We start from the raw sequence: 24,388 nt of genomic DNA on the forward strand, positions 1-24,388 counted from the left end.
TGCGTCTCCTACTGCCCCGTCAGCTGTGCTCCAATTTTTTTTTCCCCAGACAGAAAAATAAGATAGGACCTAAATCAACAATTCCATTATTAACTTGCAATATATGGCATAACACAGCTGTCCAAAAGGATGCTGGAGTTCTGACTCTGTTTGCTTTTATCTGTCCACATTTTGGAATGATTCACTTAATTCAGTATTTCATAAGTTTTAACTGTAGTCATGCTTTGATAATTGAACTACACCCTGGGAATGGGATACATTTCTGACACCTGGCTATCTCACCCTCCACTAAAAAAACACAGCAAAGGTGACATCATGATTTTTTTGGTAAATGATGTAGAGACTCCACATACCTACTGAATGGATGAATCAAGCAATTCACCTTTCATCAAAAACACTCTAAGATAGCTTTAGAGGATTAGTAAACTTGATGGGAAATAACAGATGAAGGGCAAATGTGCTCTCATTTAAGTCAATTGCATTGGCTGTGACTGCATCATTACTGGCACCTTTGAGCCACTTTTGTCAGTCCTGAGACAGTTTCCTTTTCCCCTCTCCTGGCCAGACAGAATGGCATTAACAGGTCTGTATCAAACAGTGAATGCAGCTCAAAACCATCACAGGGAGAATTTTCCAGGGTCCTTACTACCTGTGGTAACTTGCTTCTACACATGTGATTTGACTTGCAAGCATTTTGATCTTGTTTTTCATAGAAAAATCTGTGCAGCTTCTGAAATATCATAGAGTTCATGAGCCCCCTGGTACAAATGAGAGATGAAAGGCTGGCCAGGGCAGTTTTCTGGCATCCCAGGGTTTCATGGCAGGTGTAAGCATTGCTAAGTATAACTAGATGACACTGTGGATGAGCTAGGCTCACAGAGAAGGAACTTTCAGAAAATATTTGGGGAGTTCTCAACCCTATATATATTTTTGTAGATGCCGTTCAATAATTAATTGTTAGCTTGTAACATGAAAGAAACCTTGAAATGCCTTGATAAAGCAAGTTACTTTCACAGTGGTAAATTACCTATACCCATTTCACCCACTAATACAGACATGTGAGGGGAGGAGGTTTGCCAGAAGTCTGTGCTCTGTTACAGCACAGGGTTTGGTTTGTGATCCTGTGTAATACCCCAGCCCATCCACTCACAGTGACTACTTCACTAGTCAGAAGTATCAAATGACTGGTTTTGCTTTGCCATTCCACACAAAGCAAACAAGAAGAACTTGCTTGTATAAAATGGCTGTATTATTAATATCTTATTTTCCATATCAGGGAATCAAGAGAATTACTGCATTTTGTAGATCAGGCATCCTGATTGCTGGCATCAGCTGTAGTTAATAACCTCAGAAAGATGGTGTGGTGTCTTTTGTGGAAGCTGGACGTGTACGGTGCTAAGGAGGTCTCTGCTAACTGGACTCAAACACTACTTGAAGAGAACAAAGTGTTCCCAACCCTCTTTCCAAAAATAGAAAAGGGAGAGACAATACTCCTTAAGGCATTTGCCAAAATGATAAGGGAGGTGAACAAAAACCACTCCCAGCAATACTTCAAGCTCACCAGAATTCTGCTTTATCTATTCCAGTGCTGACGCTGCTGATCCCGAACTCTCAGAAGTCCCATCCCACCTGTGCGGGGCAGCAAGAAACAGCAACGTTATTTATCTTGCCCGAATTTTGAAATAAACCTGTTTGAGGGGAAAAAAAAAAAAAAAAAAAAAAGAAAGTTAGTGAACTTCTGAAGGAAGTGACAGACTCTGATGGTATCACCTACGTCGGCATGCCCGGGCCTGAAACCCCACCTCTCACATGTTGTTCGCTGTACATTTAGGTCACTGAAGTACATCTCCAGGGAGGGGCTGTCTCCTGAAAGCTTCAAGATACATTGCTTCCTGTCTCCCTAATCAGCTGTGCAATAGGGTAAATTTAGAAACAAAAGGCAGCACAGCAGTGCTGGCAAATGTGTTTAATGCACACTAAAACCTGTTCTGGAGAAGTCAGAACAGGTTGTGCATGTCTTCAACTCAGGCTCTGAGCAAAATAATAAATGACTTGCATACATTTAGCACCTTTCATCCTGAGAGAGCCTGCAGTATTTTACATAATAGGAGTTATCACCTACCCACCCATGAGCAGGCACCTGTGGAAGGCAGGGCACGCTGCACAGGCCAGATGGGGCACCAGTGTGGTAGAGGCAAGTGAAGATGATCATCTCTATTCAGGCACATAGGAGGAATTTAGGTGGGCACATGAAATAGCCAGGTTGGAATTTAGCCAGGAAAACAGTGTATGAAACAGTGCTTGCTTGGCAATAAGTACAGTGAATTATTTAATGACCCTGAGCCAAACACAGCATTTCATCTTAACTTACTGAAATTGCTCCCAAACATGTTTATATTCCACAAAGTTCTCTTTCAAGTCTTCTGAAGCTTATTTATTCAAGGGTAGAAGTGCGAACAGCAGAAAGTCAGCTATGAGGAAGACCTTCCTCAGTAGGGAAAAAAAGAAAGAAAAATGCTGTAGAGAGAAAGTTTTGAGGTGAAGGGGGTGGTAAATATGCCACTCCCTTAAGGGAAATACATACCAGTAAACAAATGATGTGTAAGTCTGCAGGCCATCATTTTTACCACACTGCTCTACACCAGAGAACGTGCAAAAAAGACTGTTCCATTAGAAAGGACCACACACTTCTTTGGCTGGATTTTTTCCCCTCTTACCCAGTTTGATGCTTTTGTTTTTGCCAAGACTGGTATCTGGGCTTAGCTTCAAGCTCATCAGTACTTCTCCCCTAGAGTTTCAGCCAAAAATACATCTTTTCCACAAAGGCTGGATGATTTTCAGGATGATTTTACTTCTCTGCAGGAGGTTTTTCTCCTACTAAGTGGGAGCTGTGCTCAATCTATTGTATCTTGGCCACACTCGAACTCATCTTGCTGGTTTAATTCACAGACAAATTGCACACATGCAGTACATTTAGTTAGAAGACAGATAGCAATAAAGCACCCTTACCATAGTGGAAACATTTTGTCCTGTTTATTAAAGCAGTTGACCTTAGTTAAAGCATGCAAATATTTTCAATAGAAGAAAAGAGAAGGTACCAAATGATATCTTAAGCAGAGAAATAATCAAAGCTGGACAAATGGAAAGTTTTAGCAACTTATTTAGCAAATAAGTTCTTCTTTATTTAATTTTTTGCATTTTTATGCTACCAGTATGGTTGCAGGAGTGACAGGGGTTACTAGCTGATGTAAGGAAAGGGTCCAGTGATCTGAAAGTCTAGGAACCTGCGTTTTCTAACCTAGTCCTTGAGCTCCAGCAGTGGCCCCAGTTCTTTGACTTGGTCCTCAGGAGTGGACCTCAGAGGTCAGCTCGATCTTTCAGCCACCCCGAGGCCAGGTCAGCTCCATCCCGTTTCTGAGAGATGCTCATCAAACTTGTCCTTTGAATGCTGCCACAATAGAGCTACTACAGCATCCTCAGGCACTAGAAGAGTAAAAGAAGGTTTTCCTAACCTAAAGTTTACTTTACTCCAATGTAAATTCTCACCCTTTACTCCATGGATAATAGGTTCATAGTAGTACTTGCCTTTTACTTGAAGTTCATCTTTCCCCATTTTGTCAGCTTTTCTGTAGAAAAACAGCCCAGTTACTTTAATCTTCCTCTCTCACATTTTCCTCATGGTCAGTGCTTACCTCTGGACCATGATCAGTGCCTTTCATCAAGTGCTGTACCCAAAAGTCTGACCAGCATTCCCACTGCTCACTGATACGAACCAGTGCAGGATTCCCTTGTGCTTGTTCTATTTGCATTTGTGCATCCCATGAGAGCATATACATTTATTTGTCAGTTAAATAACAGATAAATCAATTTTGTGTTGATCTCCTGAGCCACAAAAGCAATTTTATCTATTGAGCTAATAGGACCTAATTTAAGATTCCTGTAGCTGACTACTTAGTACATACGTGCATATCTGTCTCAGTTGGTTTGTCTCCATTTTTTTCTCAAAACACTTCATTGATGATCTCATCTTCTGACACACTCAAAGCCCTTCTGAATTTTGTGTATTTCTAAATACAGTTCACAAATATATGCAAAGTATTAGTTCATATAAATGCACAAAATGTAAACATCTCATCTGAGACTGGAGTATTTGGATAACATAGAAAGGATATAATCCATTTCTACAGATGACACAATGAGAAAAAAAAAAAAAGAAAAACAAAATAAAAGCCTAAGATAATAGCCACTGGAGTCAGTTCTAGAAGCAGTCAGAGTACTGTCTGACTATTATGGGATATAAAAATCTCCTGTTTGTTTCAGTAGCAGGTTAGGTCCACTACAAGCACAGCATGGAGTCCAAAGGGCTGATTTAAGATCTAAGGTCATATAATCATAGAATCATTATGGCTGGAAAAGACCTCCAAGTCCAGCCTTTGAGTGAGCACCTCCTTGTCAGCTAGACATGGCATGTCCAGCCATTTCTGGTACAGCTCCATGGATGGTGCCTCCACTGCTTCCCTGGGTGCTGAGGGGGCTCTCCATCCCCTCATCCAGGTCATTGATAAAGGTATTAAATGGGTCTGGCTCCAGTACTGAGCCCAGGGGAATCCCACTTGTGACTGGCCCCCAGCTGGATGTAACTCCAGTCACCAGCCCCCTCTAGGCTTGGTCATCCAAGCACTTCTTCAGCACCCAACAAGCAGTGCACCTGTCTGAGCCATGAGCAGCCAGCTTCTCCAGGAGAATGCTGTGGGAAATGGTTCAAAGGCTTTACTGAAGTCCAGGCACAAAATATCCACAGCCTTTCCCTCATCCACAGGCAGGTCAGGTCACCTGGTCATAAAAGGAGATCAGGTTGATCAAGCAAGACCTGCCTTTCCTAATCCCATGCCTTCCAGACTTCTGGCCTCAAAAGCATCCTGAGTCTGCTTCAAATGCCTGGACAACTACTAGGCATTTTATATTCCAGTGCTGCTGCTCTAACAAAGACATACCTAGCAACAAAGTCAGAGAACAGAAGTAGCTACACTCAATTGCAGAGTAAATTCATGTTAATACATTTTAAAACAGTCTAGGCCCACCCATGGAGGCATCTTAAATCTTTAAAACCAAAACAAACCCCAGCAACTGTCATGGGATCTACGGGATAGGGAAGTAATAATAAAATCTTAATCTCTATTTAAAGAGAATAGCTCAAGCAAGTAGCACAGTATGCGCTGTGTATCAGTGGAACATGGCACTCCATTGTACTAGGCACACATTAGGGGTTAATCCTTGCTATGAGTAAACTCTTTGCTCTGTAAGGTACCAGTTTGTGTCTCAATAGCCACACACACACCTCTCTTTGTGACTGTGCAGTGACAGAATGCACACACACTAAGGTGCAAAGCATGGATTATGCATTAAACGTGAAGGTAAACATCAGTGCAGACAAATCTGACCTGCAGCCAACCTCCCTTCTGTCCCAGCTTAAAAGCAAAACATGCTCTCTCTCAGGGAGCAGAGACTGGCAATCCTACTCCTCTTACCCCAGCTCTTTGGTTTGGGGTTGTGTGCAAGGTACCTTCAAATCCCCAAAAGCTGACTACTCCAGACTGGTTCTTGAGAGGCAGCACAATGGAATAACATGTGTGTTCATATTCTCTCATTATTCATTCTGGTTTTCTGATTGAAATGATTCTGTGTCACATCTAAAACCCTAAATATTTAAAAATAAGCAACAACCATGCAGACTTTATAAATGGGATGACACTTTTACCTTTTTTTTTTTTTCCTTGTGAAGCCTAGAACAAATGTAATGCTCGTGAGAAACTGAGTTGTCTTTAGGCAGGAAATTAGTGCTTATATATAGAATATCTATATATAGAGACACACACAAATGCATGCAACAGTACTCTATGCCTGTATATACGTATAATGATGCAAGATTTCCCCTCCCTCACATCCATGATCATTCAATGTACTTCCACACCTAAAGGGTCACTCTGGCTTCCCAGAAGCAGCTCAACGAGAAAGTTCAATCTAAAAAATAACTAAAACCTTAGTTATTAAAAACTTAGGCACAGAAGTTTTCAGGGAAGGAAGAACTGGTGCACATTAATGTGTCAGTGGTAACTGTGCACTCTTTTCTACCAAACAAAAAGGAACTGAAGCTAGCTGGTGATCAGCACAGGAGGGCTGAGTCAGTTCACCCTTCCTACTGAGTGTTCACATGCCAGTGAAAACCATCATTTGGTATGCATGAATATATGACCTTCCTGTAATGCGTTTGTGTGTTTAAACTTGTAGAATCAGATGCATACCTTATTGCAAAGATTATATTCATATGTGGTGATGTCACTCTGTAGAAACCCCAGAATAGCACAGCTTGAGAATGAATTAAGAGGAAGCACTTAATGCTTAACCCTCAAAGCATTTTGCAAACATTAACATTTCAGTGCTCCCAGGACACAAGTAAAACCATGCACACAGCTTTCCTGGGAAATGTTAAAATGCCTTACTCAAAGGCTCAGCAGGAAGTCAGATGTGCCATTACAAGGCGGGAACTGTCTTTATCCAGGGCAATGTGTACCCAGGTAGATTGTACCTGACTACATTTCAAAAAATATGTTTATCCTGTTTCAGATGTCACCAGTGCAATCACTTCAATAATGTGGTCATCTGTTAGATGTTAGTGACACTGAAAATAAAATGCAAGCGAATGTGAGGTGCCAAGACCACCAGATGTCTTCAAAGTGAGACATTTCCAAAAGGAGCTAAGAAACACAGTCCTCATGCTGCAGCAGTACACGTCTGCTTCCTTCCTATTTTCATGAACCTCACCAGGCTCCATTACTTTCTTTTCAAGGTGATGATAAAATCCACATATTGCAATAGCAAGGTTCACCAGCAGAGATGACAGTTGTGAGGCACCTGAGCCTTATGGAAGTCATGGATCTTCATGTAAAATCAGCTTGTTTTCCAAACCATGGCTAGTATATGGATGAGATGAACTTGGATGCAGATACTACTGTTTGGGTGACAGATTTTCTAGCTTTCTTGCCATTGAGCTGCAAACAGAAATTTCTATTTCTCAGTGATTTATTGGTGCTTATAACATTCATATTAATTAGAAAAATCTATATCCACAGAAAGATTACCAGGTCCTGAAAGGCTGTTCACAGGAAGAAAGACCTTTAAAAGAAGAGTCATGTTTTAAGTGAAATACAAACATTTGAAAAATAAAGGAAGTCACAGTTTTACACAGTGGCAAATACAAATCTAAACCCCAGTGCTTTAGAGCAGTTGCTTGAATCACCTGTGGACAGGGATGAAGGGGGTAGCAGGTACAGGCTGCATTGATAGGGGGGCTTTAATCAGCCCAGCAGTTGCCACCTTCTGTAGCACTGACGATCTTCTCAACCACAGCTTGAACCTCACCTGCATGGCAAGAGCCAGGCTGCCCCACAGGCTTTGTTTCTGCCAGCAACTTTTTGGACTACACAGCCATTGGTAACCACTTTCAGGCTGAACCCCACTGGCCGAACCAGATGGTACCTCACAGTTACTGCCATTTGCTGTGAGGTATCACCACCTAAGTCACACCATTTCTTAGCACTGTGGGCTTGGGATTTTGTCATACACAAATACAACCAGTTACCTCGTTTTGACTGTAGACTTTGACAGTCCAGGATTGCAGCTGAACCTCTCAGAGGCCTCTGGGTCACACTTCAACATGGATGATGAGTATGAAAGGGTTACATCACTGGGCAAAGCCTAAAAATGGCCCCTTGTCAGTCAAGAGAGCTGAGACAATTGTATTGCAATGAAACTATGAGAGAAAGACTGAATTACTCTCTCAGCTTAAAAAAACGTTATCATGGCTAACATCAGGTTAAGTGCTGGGTAGGAGTACTCCAACAGGAGGACTGTTGTCCCTGCTCCTGCTAGGACAGCTGGCTGCAGAAATCAAAGCAATGACAGAAATCCACCATGGTTCAAAAAAAATCACACTTGCCCATAACCATCCTGTACCAGAAGTTGGGCAGCATCATGTTTGGAGTCAGACTGTAATTCTGTGTTATTACAGACTTCAAACACGATGGCAGCTGGATTTCAGGATGGAGAAACTCTGCTCTCCTCTGGGGACAAACAGCACTTACTATTACAGTCCAGTCATTAGGTGTTAGGAAAGCAAAACTCACAGATGGTAAATACAATAAATAATTTAAAACACACTAGAGCAGCTCAGAATCGACATATATGAGAGGAGGAGAAGAGTGTTTCAGATGAGATTGAATGTAGCATTTATATGGAGCTCTAGCTTGTTGTTGCAGGTCATTGTTGTTGCAGGGCTGCTCCTGACCCTTCCCCTTAAAAAACAAACCAAAACAAAACAACCCCCTCCCCCACAGTCACACTTGCTAATAGACAGGAAAATCCCATACAACTACTTTGCCTCTCATATTCTAAGCCAAGCCTATTTGATATAGAAAATTCTATCATGAGAGTGACCAACTGCATTCCCACATAGAGAAAATAAAACCAGTGTGTGACAGCCTAGATCTACAGCATTCACTGTTACAGCCTCTGCATTACAGACAGAGGAGTATGTCCAGAAAAGTAAATACCGTGAGTTTTCCACAAAATCCGTTAGGCAGCCTTGTCAGATGTGTCAGTGTTTTTATGTTTCTTATTCAACATGCTCCCTCAGTGCCTAGAGAGGAACACATTGGCTGTTTTATTTAAGAGGCATTCAGTACTGGACATGGTAGTTGGTACAAAGCTCTACCCTCTGTTCTAAAGACAACTTGATTCTCCAGTTAAGAGTTGGATTCACCATTTCGTGTCAACCAAGATCTCTCATCCTGTACTGACATCTTCCTATAATGATGACACCCAAGTTTAGAGGGTGCAGATAACCCCTGTTAGCATTAAGAAGTGGTGACAACAAAGGTCAAGAAGCACACCTTTACTCTTCAGAAGGAACATATAAACTCTGGATGCTGATACTATAAATAAAAGCAGTGGCCCTGGTTTATCTCTGAATGAACCTCCAAAATAGGAGGTGTTATACAGATCATAGATTGATCTCAAATAATTATTCTGTTGATGATCCAATATGAAAAATGTTTTATTTGGCTGATAACTGGCACTTGCTTCCTTGGGAGCATATTATTTCTGGCTTACTGAAATGAATACTTTTTATTTTTAACTAAGTGTTGAAAATATTTCAAAGAGAATTGCAAAGTGAGCCTGTAATACCTGGACCAAATATCCTGTTTTGCAGTAATACAGTCTATTTAGGGCTGCCTCAGAAGGTCACTCATACTTCAACTACTGCAATATGTCACCACCTTATAAATGAGTGATATCAACAAACAAAATTGGTACCTTATCATTCCCTGGCACAGGCCGCCTACTCCCAGGTGGAAGGTGTGATGTTGCATTTAAATTTAAAGGATCTGGGTGACTAAAGCTGGCTATGAACTCAGAAGTACAAGACAAACTGATAAATCCACCAAGGGCTGTACCTTTAACCAAGAAAACGCACAAATTTGCTGAATTTCACAGGGTTGAGGCATTTGGTACTGAACAGTAACAACTCTGGAACTGCTAAAATGCAAACAGTGTATGACTTTGGCCTTTCCAAATTGCGCTACATTAAAAAAAAACCCCATCTTTCAGACTGTTATACAGAAGGTCAAAATTAATGAAACTTGTCAAGACATTTTAAACTAGAATCTTCAGGCACTTTCAAGGTATGTCATTACATATTTCACAATTCATAAGTCAAAACTTGGAAATGAAAATAGTGTGTCTTTATTGATAGTCTGCCACAAATTAATGCATAAACTTAAGAGTTAGCCAAAAATGTATCTGCCATCCGAACATGGCAAGCATTATCTGCAAAAAGTGGATGCTTTCTTCTAGTAGATACCCAGATGTTCTTTTACCAGGTCTCACTATAGTGCCATTTGCAATTAAAGTATTGTTTTACACAAGCTGCATGATGCTCACCAGAGTCACTGTCTCTTCATTCCTGCAAGCACACAGACATGTACACTTTAATGTTAAGCCTTTACTGAAGCCAGTGGAACTCATTTGTCTCTCAGGTGAGCTTGCACACCGTATTTGCAGAACTGGAGTTTACAACTACAAAAGCAATGACAAGGGGGACAAGAACAGACGCACTACAATAGGCATTCCAACAATTCAATGCATCTATCTTACTGAAGGAAATCATATCTTTACATACTATTGAATGTTAAAAATGAACAAAGATGTTTAAGCACAAAGTATATATTTATACCAAATAAAACAACTGAAAAAGTATTACATAAAGAAAAATAATGTAACAGAATGTACTTAAGTACCTAGCTTACAGTCATGCTCATATCTAAAAATAACATTGTTAAGTAATATATATATAATTTTGGACATAATTCTCTAACATACAACATGATTCTGTGATTCTAAATGTGGAGAGTACTTTTTCCATGATACAGAACACAAATTATTTTATACAAGCACACCTGCTAATTTGTATAAAAAACATGCTTGTAAGTGAAAAGGTCACTGTAGTACTAATTTACCATGTAGTGTTAATCTTGTTGAAATTGTCTCTTCTCCTTTTGCATTGGTGAGCGCCAACACTGAATGGTACAATATTTGATCCATATGGTTCACTGACACTGCAACCTGTTCCCAAGCAGTAGCCCTACCCGGGTGTTAACAGTACAGCTCTGTACAGCCCCATCTGTCTGCATATAGTGTATTTAAAACTAACAGCTATTACAATTATTACAATGATTTCTGTTTCAATATATACATCAGTATAAAATACTACCCAAAACACTTCTGCATTTCAAACAATTTTAACCACTTCATCAAACAATGCATTTGAAGAATTAAAAAAAAATCCGAATTAATATTGATTGCCAACAGTACAGCATCTCTATGGTATGTTTCCTAGTAAGTGAGAGAACGGAAATGTCTTAATTAAAATAAGTTTCACAAAACATAATTAATGTTAGAGCTGTTCAAGGATTCCCAGTTTGTCAGTATCTACCCTAAGCCATGCTACCCAAATACAGTATAAGCCATTTAGTGTTTCTACAATGAGAATAAAACATTCAAATATTAAAGCTGTGACAAACACACAAAAGCAAGGAAAGAGAATTTGTTCTGTACTCATTTCTGTTGTAGCGAGGTACAGCACTGTCAGGAGTTTGCACTCAGTGCATCATATCTGGTTGTGTGCATGGACTGGGGACTGAGATGCTGCAGAGCACCGCTGCAGAGAGGGACCTGGGGGTCCTGGTCTGTGGCAAGTTGAACGTGAGCCAGCAGTGCCCTGGCAGCCAGGAGGGCCAACCCCGTCCTGGGAGCATCAGGCACAGCATGGCCAGCCGGGCAAGGGAGGGGATTGTCCTGCTCTGCTCTGCTCTGGGGCAGCCTCACCTGCAGTGCTGGGGTGCCACAATATGAGAAGGATATTCAACCACTGGAGAGTATCCAAAGGAGGGCAATGAAGGTGGTGAAGGGCCTTGAGGGGAAGCCACTCCTCATGGCTGAGGTCACTTGGTCTGTTCACCTTGGAGGAGACAAGGGGAGACCTCATTGCAGTCTACAACTTCCTCATGAGAGGAAGATGAGGGACAGGTAAGATCTCTTCACTTTTAAGACCAGTGACAGGACCCAAGGGAATGGCCTGAAGCTGAGTCGGGGGAGGTTTAGGCTGGATATCAGGGAAAGTTTCTTCACCCAGGGGTGTTTGGGCACTGGAACAGGCTCCCCAGGGAGCTCACAGCACCAGCCTGACAGAGTTCAAGTGTTTGGACAATGCTCTCAGGCACATGGTGTGAAGCTTGGGGTTTCCTGTGCAGGGCCAGGAGTTGGAATTGATGATCCTGATGGGTCCCTTCCAACTCAGTTTATTCTGTGATTCTCTATGTGCTATGATACCTGGATACAACTGTGGAAGACAGCTGAAACAGAATCTACTCTGAATTTCCTTGCTGTTGTGGTTTTATGTCAGATTGTTCAAGTTAGGAAAACTTAGTGTCTTTTTCTTTTCCTGAAGGGAGGGAAAGAGAGGAATTCATAATGAAATTACAAAAATGCTACTAAAATCCCTATCTTGGACACAATAACACTGCTTTAGGAGCTACTGTGTCATTGCACGATATAAGTGGCCTATTAATCGCTGAATTATTGGTGTAGCAGAATATATATAATTGTGAATATGTTTTAAAAATTATTATTTTAAAATTTGCCTGTATCCCAGAACAAGCCATAAAATTTTGTGTTTTTCAAACACTAAAATATTTATGTAAAGTAGTAAATGTACATTTATAGTTGCAAATTTCAAATCTCTGCCTCTGCTGCTTCAGTTTTTAAAACAGGATTTGGTTAAGAGTTTTCATTCTTTACATCATCCTAAACCAGAATTATTTCTGAAGCATAAAAGAAATCCAAATGGTAATAGTAATATGATGGGGGGTTTTTTGTTGTTTTGCTGATTTGTTCCTAGCTTAAATCAGTGTCTTGAAAAAATGCAAAACAGTAAACCCCAAAAAATCTCTCCTCAGGAGAAGTCCCTGCTAACTGAGAGTTTTTTTTCAAAACTAAGTTTCATACTTATGGTATCTTTACAGTCATGTTACACACCCTTGGAAATAAAGGCTCACTGTTGAAAATGGTGACAGGCCCTTAATTATAGAGGTGTTAACTGGTGACACTATTTTTCATCAGAAAAAAAACCCAAAAGCCCCACAAAAATTCATAGCTTATATTGAAAGTTTGATTCACGCTCATTTTGTTCATTTAAAAATACTCTTTGGAAACTTTTGTCAACTCCTGCAGACAACTTAGTGATACATCTTTTCCTGTTAAAATAAAAATGATTCATATTCACCTCTACCCCATGCTAAGCTCTACTACTAATATACACTTCATTACCTGCTCATGTCACCATCTAACACATAACTTTACATTCTTCTACATATAGTGTCCAGGGCTTATTTTTCACCAAACAGAACTTGGTAACTATTACACTTAGAAGTTTTTATTGAGAAGTTTTTTGGTGTTCTAGCCTTTTCATTGCAACATACAGTGATACTAATAATTCAGAATTTTTGTGTGTGTTGACTTAAGAGAAACTTTTCATAAATTTTTTTCCCATTAAGGATTTTAAAATCTGTACTCACTTAGAGATCAAAACTGAAAACCAGAAGGGAGATTAGATGTAATTTTAAAATGGTTCTGCTACTTTAAGATGCATTTAAAATTTGTACACATGACAAAGGACTCTTTTACATTGCTGTAATCAGATTCTAATTCAAAGTCTCGCAAATACACATGAAAAATAAGCCACTGGTCATGAAATCTAATGATTACATTCAAAGCTAGCCTTTAAAAAAATAAAAAAGTTAGAGGCAAAACATACTGGTTTATGTACTCACTAGCTTATCAGGCTACAATAGCATGGTTTAAGTATAAAAAAAGCAGACAATTTAGATTTAAATAAGACTGTGTGAAATCAGAAAAAAACCCTTAGATTTCACTATTAAAAAAAACCCCAGAACATCTATAATTACTTCCCATCCTACAGCTACAGTTAAACCAACTAACAAAAATAATCAAAGTAATTTTGAAAAATGGAAGTTAGGCTAGAGTATGTGGCAACAATCAAAGTTCATATATGTTTCTATGTAAAATGACTCATGATTTACTATAACATAAAATACAAACAAGAGCACTTTGTGGCTAATGCAAGAGCTACTAGTAGAAACACTTAATGCCAAACAGTCTTCAGCCCTCCTCTACGTCGTATCTCCAAATCAGTATTGACTTCTTTTGACCAGATACGTCATTTTTGGCTTGTCACCCCAGTATGTCATGTTTTACCACTTGCCACAGGCAGCAGGAGACAACTAGCTGAGCAAACTACAAGCAGTGACATGCAGAAATTAACTCTCAAATCTGAGTACTTAGATAAAATGATACGCAAGCGCACACTAGGACAAAAGGAATGGCATTCGTCAACCAAAATAGGCTCATCATCCCTCCCCACCCCCCTCCAACAGTAGTTGCAACAGCAATAGAAAAAGATCAAGAAGATGTCTGTTCTTCAGAGTCAACTGTGAAAAAAAGTCAGCAATATATAACAGCAGCGATGGACAAGGAAGAGCAAACCCAAACAAACTTGTTGAGTATTTGTTCATTTACTTTTTCTGAACACAAGCCAAAGTGCACCACACTGGCTTGTTCTGAACTTCAGATACAGATGTCCTAATCTCCTTAGATCCTTCACAGATTTAGAATTCAGTCTCCCTGAGGCCCCTATAACCAAGTAAGAAAACTCTCTTTATCTAGCTTGGTGGCTGCCAAGACAGATTCCATGTCATTAAGGATGTCAGAGCTCAAAGCCTCTTGCAGACTTGGCATCAGTTCTTCTCCTTCTATATTCATTCCATCTCCTTCCAGTGTCCCAAGGTCCACATTTGTCCCTGGAATGGCTTCAAGGTAGTCTGGGAAACGGTTCTGATGGGATGGTATGTTACTTTGGCTGATACTGTCACCTAGTTATAACACAAAGATGGATATTAAGTATACTGGAAGTACCAAACCTACAATTTATCAGGGTAACTGGTTAATCATGTACCTCTTGCATCATACACGCAGTGTGACTCATAGAAATCCATCACAAACCCCAAAGATAACTTGGCTGCATGCAGATGTATAAAGAACATGCCTTTGTTTCCAACTTTCACCTACTGACCCAAATCTCACAGAGCTTTGATGCCATTTAGCATAATTTAATTTTTACACTTGAAGGAAAAAGACAATACTGAGTCAAATATAGTTTTGGAGTAGAATTAACAAATGTATTGTTTCATAAATCAAATGTTTCTATCAGAGAAATAGGGGAAATAAGAAAAGGTAGAAAATAATGCAAAAAGTGTCAGAGCTTTTCAGAATTGCTGTTTTCATTGCAAATGGATACAAGTGTATTTGGAAAACATGCATTAAAAATGTACACAAACCAGACCTGTATCCATCTCATCAACACTGTTCAGGAAGTCATCTGGGGTTCTGGGTACACTGTAACTGCTCATGCTAAGTCCACTATCTGTGCTTTCATCTCTGGAGTGATATGTTCCACTGCAACAGAAGATAAGGAGGAAAAAAAATGAGGGTAGAGCACTGAAAAAAATAAAATAGATGCTTGTTTTGAACTAATTTACGGGCTTTGAAAACATTGCTACCATGAGAAATCCCCTATTCTAATAAAAACCTGACACATTTGTTTGCATGAGACACCTGTTTTATTTTATGCAGACCTTTTCCAATTAAAACCATATTATTCAGATTCGATTTAACTTGATGAGAACATACATAAGCAGCTTTAAGAAACAGCCTACTTGTGTTGTGCATAATTTTAATCTTTTCACACCCACCCACAGCTAAAACCTTTCGAAGCATATCAGGTAATCCATAATGATTATAAAAATAATAATAATTATGGTGCACCCTTTTATGCTTCCATGAGTATAAAAAAAATACTTCTAACTAATGTTCCCATGTTTAATCAGCCACTGAAGTGTATTTTTAGGTCACTGCTGTTATAAATAGTTGGAACTCCTTTAGCAATTCTTCAATTGCTTCCCACTGCTGCATTACTACTTGTTCAGTCACACATGTCAAGGCAAGAGAGCACCCAAATATAAATCAAACCCTGGTACAGAAGCCATCCTATAAACAAACCCTGCTCAGAATGATCTTGCTGACAGAACAGTTAACCAAACTGATGGCATGGGGCCTCACATGCCTTCACTTTCTTACTGACATCTCCTGCCAGTGCAGCAAGCAAGACCAAGAGAGCCACAGTGGAAAATGTGGGAAGGGAAGGGGAAGCAGGCCACTGTGTTGAGATTATATAGCATGGTTTTGGTAGCAGGGGTCTGCAGGGATCACTGTGTGACATAGCAGGAGGAGCTGATCCCATGTCAGCCAGCTGCTTCCAGCTGTCTCCAAAGTGGTCCAGCTGCTCAAAGCTGAGCCCTTCAGTGATATGGTGGTACCTCTGTCATAACATATTTAAGGAAAGGGGGAAAAATGCTGAACAGAAGATGGGAGAGAGGAGTGAGAATATGTGAGAGGAACAGCCTGCAGACCCCAAGGCCAGTGCAGCAGGAGAGGCAGGAGGTACTCCAGGCACCAGAGCAGATTGCCCTGCAGCCCGTGATGCACAGACCATGGTGAGGCAGCTGTGCCCCTGCAGCCCGTGGAGATGCCAGGGGGAGCACAGACCCTCCTGCAGCCAGTGGAGGATCCATGCCAGAGCAGGGGGGGTGCCTCAAGGAGGCTGTGACCCCATGGGAAACCTGTGCTGGAAGGCTGACAGCACCTGTGGTCCAATGGTAAGAGGAGCCCATGCTGGAGCACCTTTGCTGGCAGCTATGGCCTGCATGAGCAGTTGTTGAAGGCCACCATTACCTCCCTCCCTCCTGCATCCTCTAATATTCAGTCTTCAGAAAATATTTTCAAAATCTGCATTTCTTCAGGTTATGTATCCTTACTGATTTTCCATCTGGCATCCTGAATGAATATTAACATGATTTACTGTTCAAATTATCATTTGAAGACATACTAATCCTTCTCATGATGTACTTGTCAAGTATATAGTATATGCCTTTTTGTCAAGTATGAAGAACCAAAAAAATTATGAACAGCTATTCAACATCAGATGCCAGCAGAATGCCTTCAGCCAGGTATACAAATATATATATTTGATTACATGAGGACACCTCTGCCATACAAGAAAGGAACCTAACATTTCTTTGTAGATAAATCATAAATATTTCTCTTTTTTATACTGATTTAAGAACAGAATCACCACACATTTAATACAATCTTAGTAATTAAATTTAAACAAATTAGAACTTCTGTGTACAAAAATCTGGTTTAGTTTATGGGACAAAATACTAAAAACAGAACTGAGACTATGCTGAACTTAAGCACTCCAGCGGAAAGGGCTTTTTGGCTGTTGCTCTCCCACTTGGAATGTCCAGCACTTCTCTTCAAATCACTCATTAATACGCATTTCCTCTTTCTTCAACAAGGATTTGTTCATTTAGCAGTTACACCACCCAAAATTACTACATGCAACTAAACAGCATTACCCAAAATAGAGTGGATTCTTCTTCAAGTAATCATTGTTAAAATATGTGTATACAAAAGAAGAAATACCAATTTAGGAGTTAAACAGAGAACTACCATCACTACCAATATAAATCTAACCGACAAAAAATATATAAACAAGTATGGCAAATCAAAAGGTGAAATAGTCTAACGAAGTCTGCACTGATGAATATCCCACTAAAAAAAATAATCAAATATACCATAACGACAGTAAGTACTGAAGACAGGAGGGAGATTTGATTATGCATTTTAAACCACTATTGAGCATTATCTCAAATTGCTCCAATGTAGTGATTTTCTGAGATTTTTTAATGCTTCTATTATATAGGCAGCAACCTAAACTCAGAATATATAACTCTGTGGCCTAATTTAGTACTGTCTCACCAGGAACTTTATATACACCCTATGAAGATTGAAAGGAGCATTTCTCGAAGTCTGAACTTTAACAAAAGGAGTATCAACAAGACCTTTAAGTCAAAATTATTGGACTGCTTTCTGAGATAGCAAAGCATATTCACAGCTGTCCTTTCTTAAAAATCCCTCTCCCACACCCATATGGCAGAATTAAGTGTGGTGCCACATATACACCAGCTTAGAAGGAGACAAATTTTCAGGCCAAAATGCAAATGAAGATAATCTGAATTCAAGTCAAATACAGATTTTCAATATTTTATATGGGGTAAGGGCTACATTAAAAAAAAAAAACCCAAACATATATGCAACCAGGCAAGCAGTATCTTTTTGCACTTTGCAGTAAATATCAAACTGCCATAAAATAACAGAATGTAAATTTGCCCTTTTCTAGCTTTTTCCTCTGTTTCTAGTTAATGGCAAAGATCCATCACTTTATCACTATTTTATGTGTGTAGACTCACAATGGATAAACCGCATCAGTCCACTGCCGTGGCCATTTGAAACCTAAAGATGCATTTCCTTCAGGTAGGAAGAGAGGTTTTGAGGATATGAGGACCTGTATGATGTATGATGGCAACAGCCTTCCAGCAGTTCAAGCCAGAATGTTACCATACCACAGTGATACACCGTCACCTATCTACAGAGGTTTCCCATATGAGAGCAAGCCATGTTTAAATTGTGTTGTCTCCTTTATTTCATAGGACAAAGCCAGCACAGTTGAGGCTCACGCAAGAACACCCTACAGGATGAATTCCATGCTGGATAATCCCTCCAAAAAACATCAAGTTTTCTAATCATAATTGTCTGTGTAGGAGATAAATCTTCCCAAAGGGATTACCCAAAATACAGATGTCACTTATCTCAAGCTGCAGCAGTGTCTCTAAAGTTGTAATGTTTGGTAGGAAGCATTTGCAAGCTGAAATTTGAACAGTATTTCCAACAAAATAAACACTTCAAGTCAGAGGGACTTAGGAAAAAGTTTTATGAAAGACTAGTCTATATTGTAAGATTCTAAATCTTGAATGAAAATACCCACTTCAAAATAATACAGCATTTAAAATGAAACATGCCAATATTTGTAGACCTAACATTAGCAGAGTAAAAATACTGCTAAATACCTGAAATGTAAGGGAGGGGTGAATGGAGAAACCTTAAAATGAACCTCAAGCTGTAATCCTAAATGTGCCTCACAGTTCATTTGATCTCACACCGAGCTATTCACAAATTCAGTCAGTAATTTGAAATGACTGTTAGTCAACAGATTATGCAGAGGCAAACTTGTTATGACTTTGAATAAAAACCTTCCTACAAGTCTGAACAGACTACTTCCTCCCACAGGAGACAGCTTTTAATCTTCAGCTTTTACTAGACTTGCCATTTAAGGAAAGATTCATTTACAGCTGTGGCTCTTGGCACAGACAGATGTTCAAAATAAACTATTACATGTACCAAACAGAATTTTAAATCAAATTTCTTTCCTCTAGTAGCTATTCCTACAAACCTGTTAAGAAAGGGATCAGAACTATTTGTAGTCATTGTTCTCAGTTCCTGAGACATTCCAGGAGATGACACGGGGTTTTGAGATCCACCGTCTTGTTCCATTGTTGGAAGCTGGCTACGGAGAGCCAATTCCTAGAACAGCAGGAGAGGGAGAAAGAGAGATCATGTCAGGCATTTGAATGCACTTTTTGGATACATAAACACATGACATTATACATAATTGATGTTTTTACTGCTTCCAGTTACAAGAGTTAAATGAAATGAAACTCAAGGTTCTGAGGACAAAGCAAGAATCTGTACTGGCTTCAATGAAAATGCAAGTTCCAGCAGCCACGACCACCATTACAGAGACTGCACTGTAAATGTATTATGCATATAAATATCTCTATGCTTACCCAAATATTTTCTAGTTCACTTCAGTATCTTTCTGCTAAGTATATACTTAAACCAAAACAAGAATTGTTAATACTATCTGACCCCTAATATAACCTGTTTAGCTCTGCTAAATAGCATTTTATTCCCATTTCTTTTAAATTCTGATTTAGCTCCTGACTTCCTTTGTACCTTTCTTGTTTCAGCCAGCAAACTTTCAAGTCTTTCTCTAAAAGTTTCCATTCATGCTCCCTGTTTGAGGCACGCATTTGAAATTTCTGACTGATCAAATCAGTGATTAGTTTCCTAAGTAAATTTCAAAACTCTTCAGATTCTGAGTAATTTCTTAGTAAGGCCAAGACACTGCATTTCTGAAGTTACAAACCTAAATTACATATAGTTTTTTACACATCTGAATGTTCACCAGCTTGAATCAAACCATCCATTAAGCTTGTAATTACTAATTAATGAAAGTAAGTGTTAACATAAAATGCATTATATTACGGGTGGATGGAAATAAGCAACATTTGATGTAATTTCCAGTGACCCCTCTCCCCTTTTTAAACAAGTATTCCATGAGTTGCATATGTGAATGAGTTGCACAGTCATTTTCTTCAAGCAGCTCTATTCAAACATCATCAACGTCCCACCAAGACTGAGCTTTGTTATTGCAGAGACTTATAAATCTATTGACTATCCTGTCACCAGTACTGGTAGTACGTGATTACCGGGCTGTGCCTGGGAAGATAATCTCAGGCAAAACCAACGCTGTCAGTCTCGACAATACTTAGTATTTCTCACTTGTAAAATGAGAGGTCTTCATCCACTTTCAATGATAAGTTTAAGGACTTCTATACTGTAGTCTTTTAGTATATAAAAGTAACTTTGCCCCAATTCTTTTTCCAAGTGAACAAATCTAAGGTTATTTTATTTTATTTCCAGCAGAAATTTATTTAAGCTTCCCTACTGACAGGTTTTCTTTTCTAATCTGCATATGCTTCACTCCCATTCCTGTGGATTACTATTCTATGTATTCCTTTAAATTTTAGGTCTTGCACTAGAAAATTTTCTCACTACAGCTGATTAGATCTCTCCAGAAAGTGTACAAGCATACCACTGATTTTTGTGTTCATCACACCCAATTACTGTTACAAGTAAACCCAGCCCTCTGCTCATCACCACTTATCTGGCCACTGTCCTAACAAATACTACTAATACCCCATCCCCTTTTTCAGATCACAGGACATTAAACATCTTTTAATAATTTCTAAAGGCTTATCCATATGATTTTCATTTGCTTATGTAATAAAACCTAATGTAAAACCTACATAATGACATCTTATGTCACAGCTAAGTTTGCAACCTTGTATCAGTCTCAAGCTACCTGATATACAGGTAGACTCATCCATTTGTAAAAAAGAAAGAAAGAAAGAAGCATTCTTTCCTGGAATTTCCCAAACACTGATCTGAAGGCAGAACATCTTAGACCAGCTATTCCAGAGATAGCTCAAGAACTTCTCACCCATGTGCTGTGTCCTTTTCCCCTTCCCTCTTGGTTTGATCTGTACTTTACATCTTTGTTTCCTTGGGCTGCTGTCCCTGATTTGGATGAAGAGGAGGAGCCAAAAGTGCCAGCAGACTGCAGAAGCAGCTTAATCACACAACAGTGCCACAAAGAGTAGTAACAAAGCAAAATCTACATGGAGTCAATTCTGCATATGAACTAGAGTGACATTTTATACCCTTTGTGTAGCCTTTCCAATTGGAACTGCCTCCTGATTCAACAGTTGTGAGGAAGATAAGAAATCCAGACGTCCCCTTTTCAAGAGCTACTGACACCAGGAAAGAAAAAAAAACCCACAACTTTTCTTCTGTTACTATAAGAAAAAAAGTCAATACAAAGGAATAAAAAATTCGGAAAAACAGGGAAGTTACCTTTGTATTTTTCTAAATCCTCAGAGTGTAGGAGAGGTTGAAGTTTCATCAATAAATGAACTTAAACAGTATGGTAAAAATAAATGTAGCTCAAGACACTAGCCAGCTAAAACAAAAAAATCTAATTTCTCTAAAGGCCCACTATAGAGATGTATTAAACCAGGAGAGAGAACTATATTTTGTCTATGCTTTGGCATGTACTACGTAGTGAAACTAGTATTTTTAAAATTAGTACTACTTTTATCTTTGTTTTAACAACATTGCTAAAAAATGGAAAACTGCAACTATTTTTAACTATTTATAAGTAGCATTACTGCTACTTTTACAGGAGTCAGAAGCACTTTCCCCTCAAAAGAATGTTATTACTCATGTAAGTAATAAATTTATGTCATTCTGGGAGTCTGAAAGAGAAAGGAATTACCAAAAAAGACAAGCTATTGAGAAACAAATACAGGGCAATTTTTAATCATTTTGTAAGATAAGCAAAGTTTCCTAAAGGCCTAAAGCGTATGTTAAGACTATTTTTCCTAAAAGGTATAAAAAATTGAAGCTGAAGTTGTGTTGCTTGAAGAACAGTCTTTTCATTTCTCCTTCCTTATAAACCTGTTTTGCAATAAAAAAAAGTTGTAGGTTTTCTATACTAAAAAAAATGTATGGGAGTGTCCAAGTCTCTCCCAGCTCCAAAACAGAGCAATGTGAACTCAAGGCTTTTGATTCATGCTTTAAAATATGTGCTTTATTAGAAGTATTTAAAGTCTGGAGGCAAAAATAAAACTATGACAAAATCCTGGCTTAGATTTCTATGAATTGATCTCATCCTATTTTTTAATTATGTCAAATTTGTTTTAAGTAGCTCTGGGAAAAGAAAAGCGTAGTATTCCTATTGGTAGCACAAAAGCTGAATTTTAGTTATTACGCAGAGACCAAAATGATCTGTCATTTCCTTAAATAATTTAAAAAATAAGGTCAGCACTGTGTAATTTATCTGGCTGACCTCATGCAATTTTTTTTTCATAATTCCAGACAGATTAAGTTTTACATTAAATTATAGGTCATTCACACCATGTTCAAATTAACTTCATAAAACTACACTTTTAAGAGCATTTTTATCTTCACTGGCTTTTGAGGAAAGGCAGATGACTTGTACAACTCACTTATATTCTTACTGTATTAGACCTATGAGATGCTACTCAATTTTATTTGATATATTCTGATTTTGCAAATTTACTTTAGAAGTGCCAATTGTAATATTTCTGCCCCCAACCATCACTTGACTTTCAAATGATACACAGGCTTTCCTGGGACGGGAGAGAAGTTTTAGGGGAAAGAGAAGACCACAACACTTATGGGCAGTCTTACAGCACAAGTTGCTTCTTCAGATTAAGTGCTTGCACTTTTGTGAGGGCCACAAAGTTGTAGCACATATACAAAAGAAACAGGGAAGACACGGGGACTGATGGAAGACAAACGAACTCAGCAATGAGGAGCTGGGCAATTTGTGAGGACTAAGTGGGAAATGGACCATTCACTGCTTCAGTCACAACCAGGACAGCCAGTGAATGCAGTTCTGATTTACTACACAGACTTTTAAACAAGGTATTTACCCATAAAGATCTACACACATAAGCAAGCAACACAATTATTTTGTTGATCTGTAAAGCTCAGAAACAAGCTAGAAACAAGCAGCAGATACAAAATGAGCAAGCATATACAGAGGAACTTATAAATATGTAGTATGCTGATCTTACTAGCAAATACTCTAATATTAGCAGCAAATAAATAAGAAATCTTCCATTCTCAGCACAAGAAAATAGTCTGCACAACATCCAAGAATAATGTCATCAGTACCTCGACATTATTTGCCTCTATTTCTTTCCACAGCACACTGTAAGGGAAGAAATCTGTTACTTAACATCTGTTCAATTTTGTGACATATACAAAACTTGATTGACATCTGCTCTACATTAGAAATTACTGACAATCAGATGCTAACGGCAGGAAAATGGAAAGAGAGCTAGTGGGAATGGAGTGAAAGTCAAGTCATGCAATCTCTTTACTGAGAAAGACAGACATTTTTAAGGTGACACAAAAAACTGATGACGATAAGCACAAGTAACTGAACAGATGCTTGGTGTTTTTGAATTTCCTGGATGTATCAACAATTATTGCTGATACACAGTAAGTCTGAAAGTTGTAGTTTTTGCTACAGGTACCTTTGACATTTTTAGAATTTCAGTAAAATACATCCTCATTCAAACAGGAAGAGTCTCTTACAGTGTTTTCTATAAAAATGAAGCTGAGCAATTATATGCTCTTTCCAGAAGGTGCTAAGGCTTCCATACACAACACTTGGAATGTTAGTGTTACCACAGGATACTGCCAGTACCATGGCAGAGACACCAAAACCTGGCAGGAACACTTTGGTTACTCAGTACCAAAAAAACCTGACCATAGATATCAGTACAACCAGGGTACTGCACCCAGGCTACATGGGGAAAAATGTCAAGAAGGATCAGGATGTTGATCAGGAGTTAGAAGTTAAGGAACATTTCTCAGATGTTTTTAATCCATCTATACAAGAGAGTTCATTAGATACAAGCTTCAAGAATGCCAGTGTTACATAATTTCTTTACAAATGCAAGACCTTGGCAATCCCTCTCTAAAACAGACTTAGTCGTCCCAGAATTAAGAGCACTGAATATGAAGATTTACTTTTTATTATTCCTTAAAAGAATATCTAAAATCTAGCAGGAGAAGCAATTACTCTGCCACCAAGCACAGCTTTATCATCAGGGAAGCAAGTAATTCCTCCAAACTTCATTAATTTTATTCGAAAAGAAAGAAAGACCTGTCTGAAAGAAAAAAGTTGAGCAAAGAAATTTTAATTCTTTCTATATATTTTCCACATTAACTAGGTCAGCTGTGATCTGATCAGATGTACAGATTGGGACTTCAATAGCAGCATCAGCAGAGAAGACAG

The 24,388-nt window shown here is 38.9% G+C and overlaps 1 protein-coding gene across 4 annotated transcripts in view; it reads right to left on the reverse strand.

Moving 5' to 3' along the window:
• Window positions 1-11,805: 11,805 nt before the first annotated feature.
• YAP1 (Yes1 associated transcriptional regulator) overlaps window positions 11,806-24,388 on the reverse strand; it is an 83,080-nt gene continuing 70,497 nt past the window's right edge. For all 4 annotated transcript variants that reach the window (XM_041487263.1, XM_041487262.1, XM_041487264.1 and 1 more), the window contains 3 exons: window positions 19,103-19,233; window positions 15,035-15,147; window positions 11,806-14,564 (listed from right to left, as the gene is read on the reverse strand). In XM_041487263.1, coding sequence (XP_041343197.1) covers window positions 14,326-14,564; window positions 15,035-15,147; window positions 19,103-19,233 — 483 coding nt within the window. In that variant the 3' untranslated portion in view covers window positions 11,806-14,325. The remainder of the gene's footprint in view (window positions 14,565-15,034; window positions 15,148-19,102; window positions 19,234-24,388) is intronic.

Source organism: Pyrgilauda ruficollis, unplaced genomic scaffold, assembly GCF_017590135.1.
Source record: "Pyrgilauda ruficollis isolate IOZ18807 unplaced genomic scaffold, ASM1759013v1 scaffold8, whole genome shotgun sequence".
Classification (NCBI taxonomy): Eukaryota; Metazoa; Chordata; class Aves; order Passeriformes; family Passeridae; genus Pyrgilauda; species Pyrgilauda ruficollis.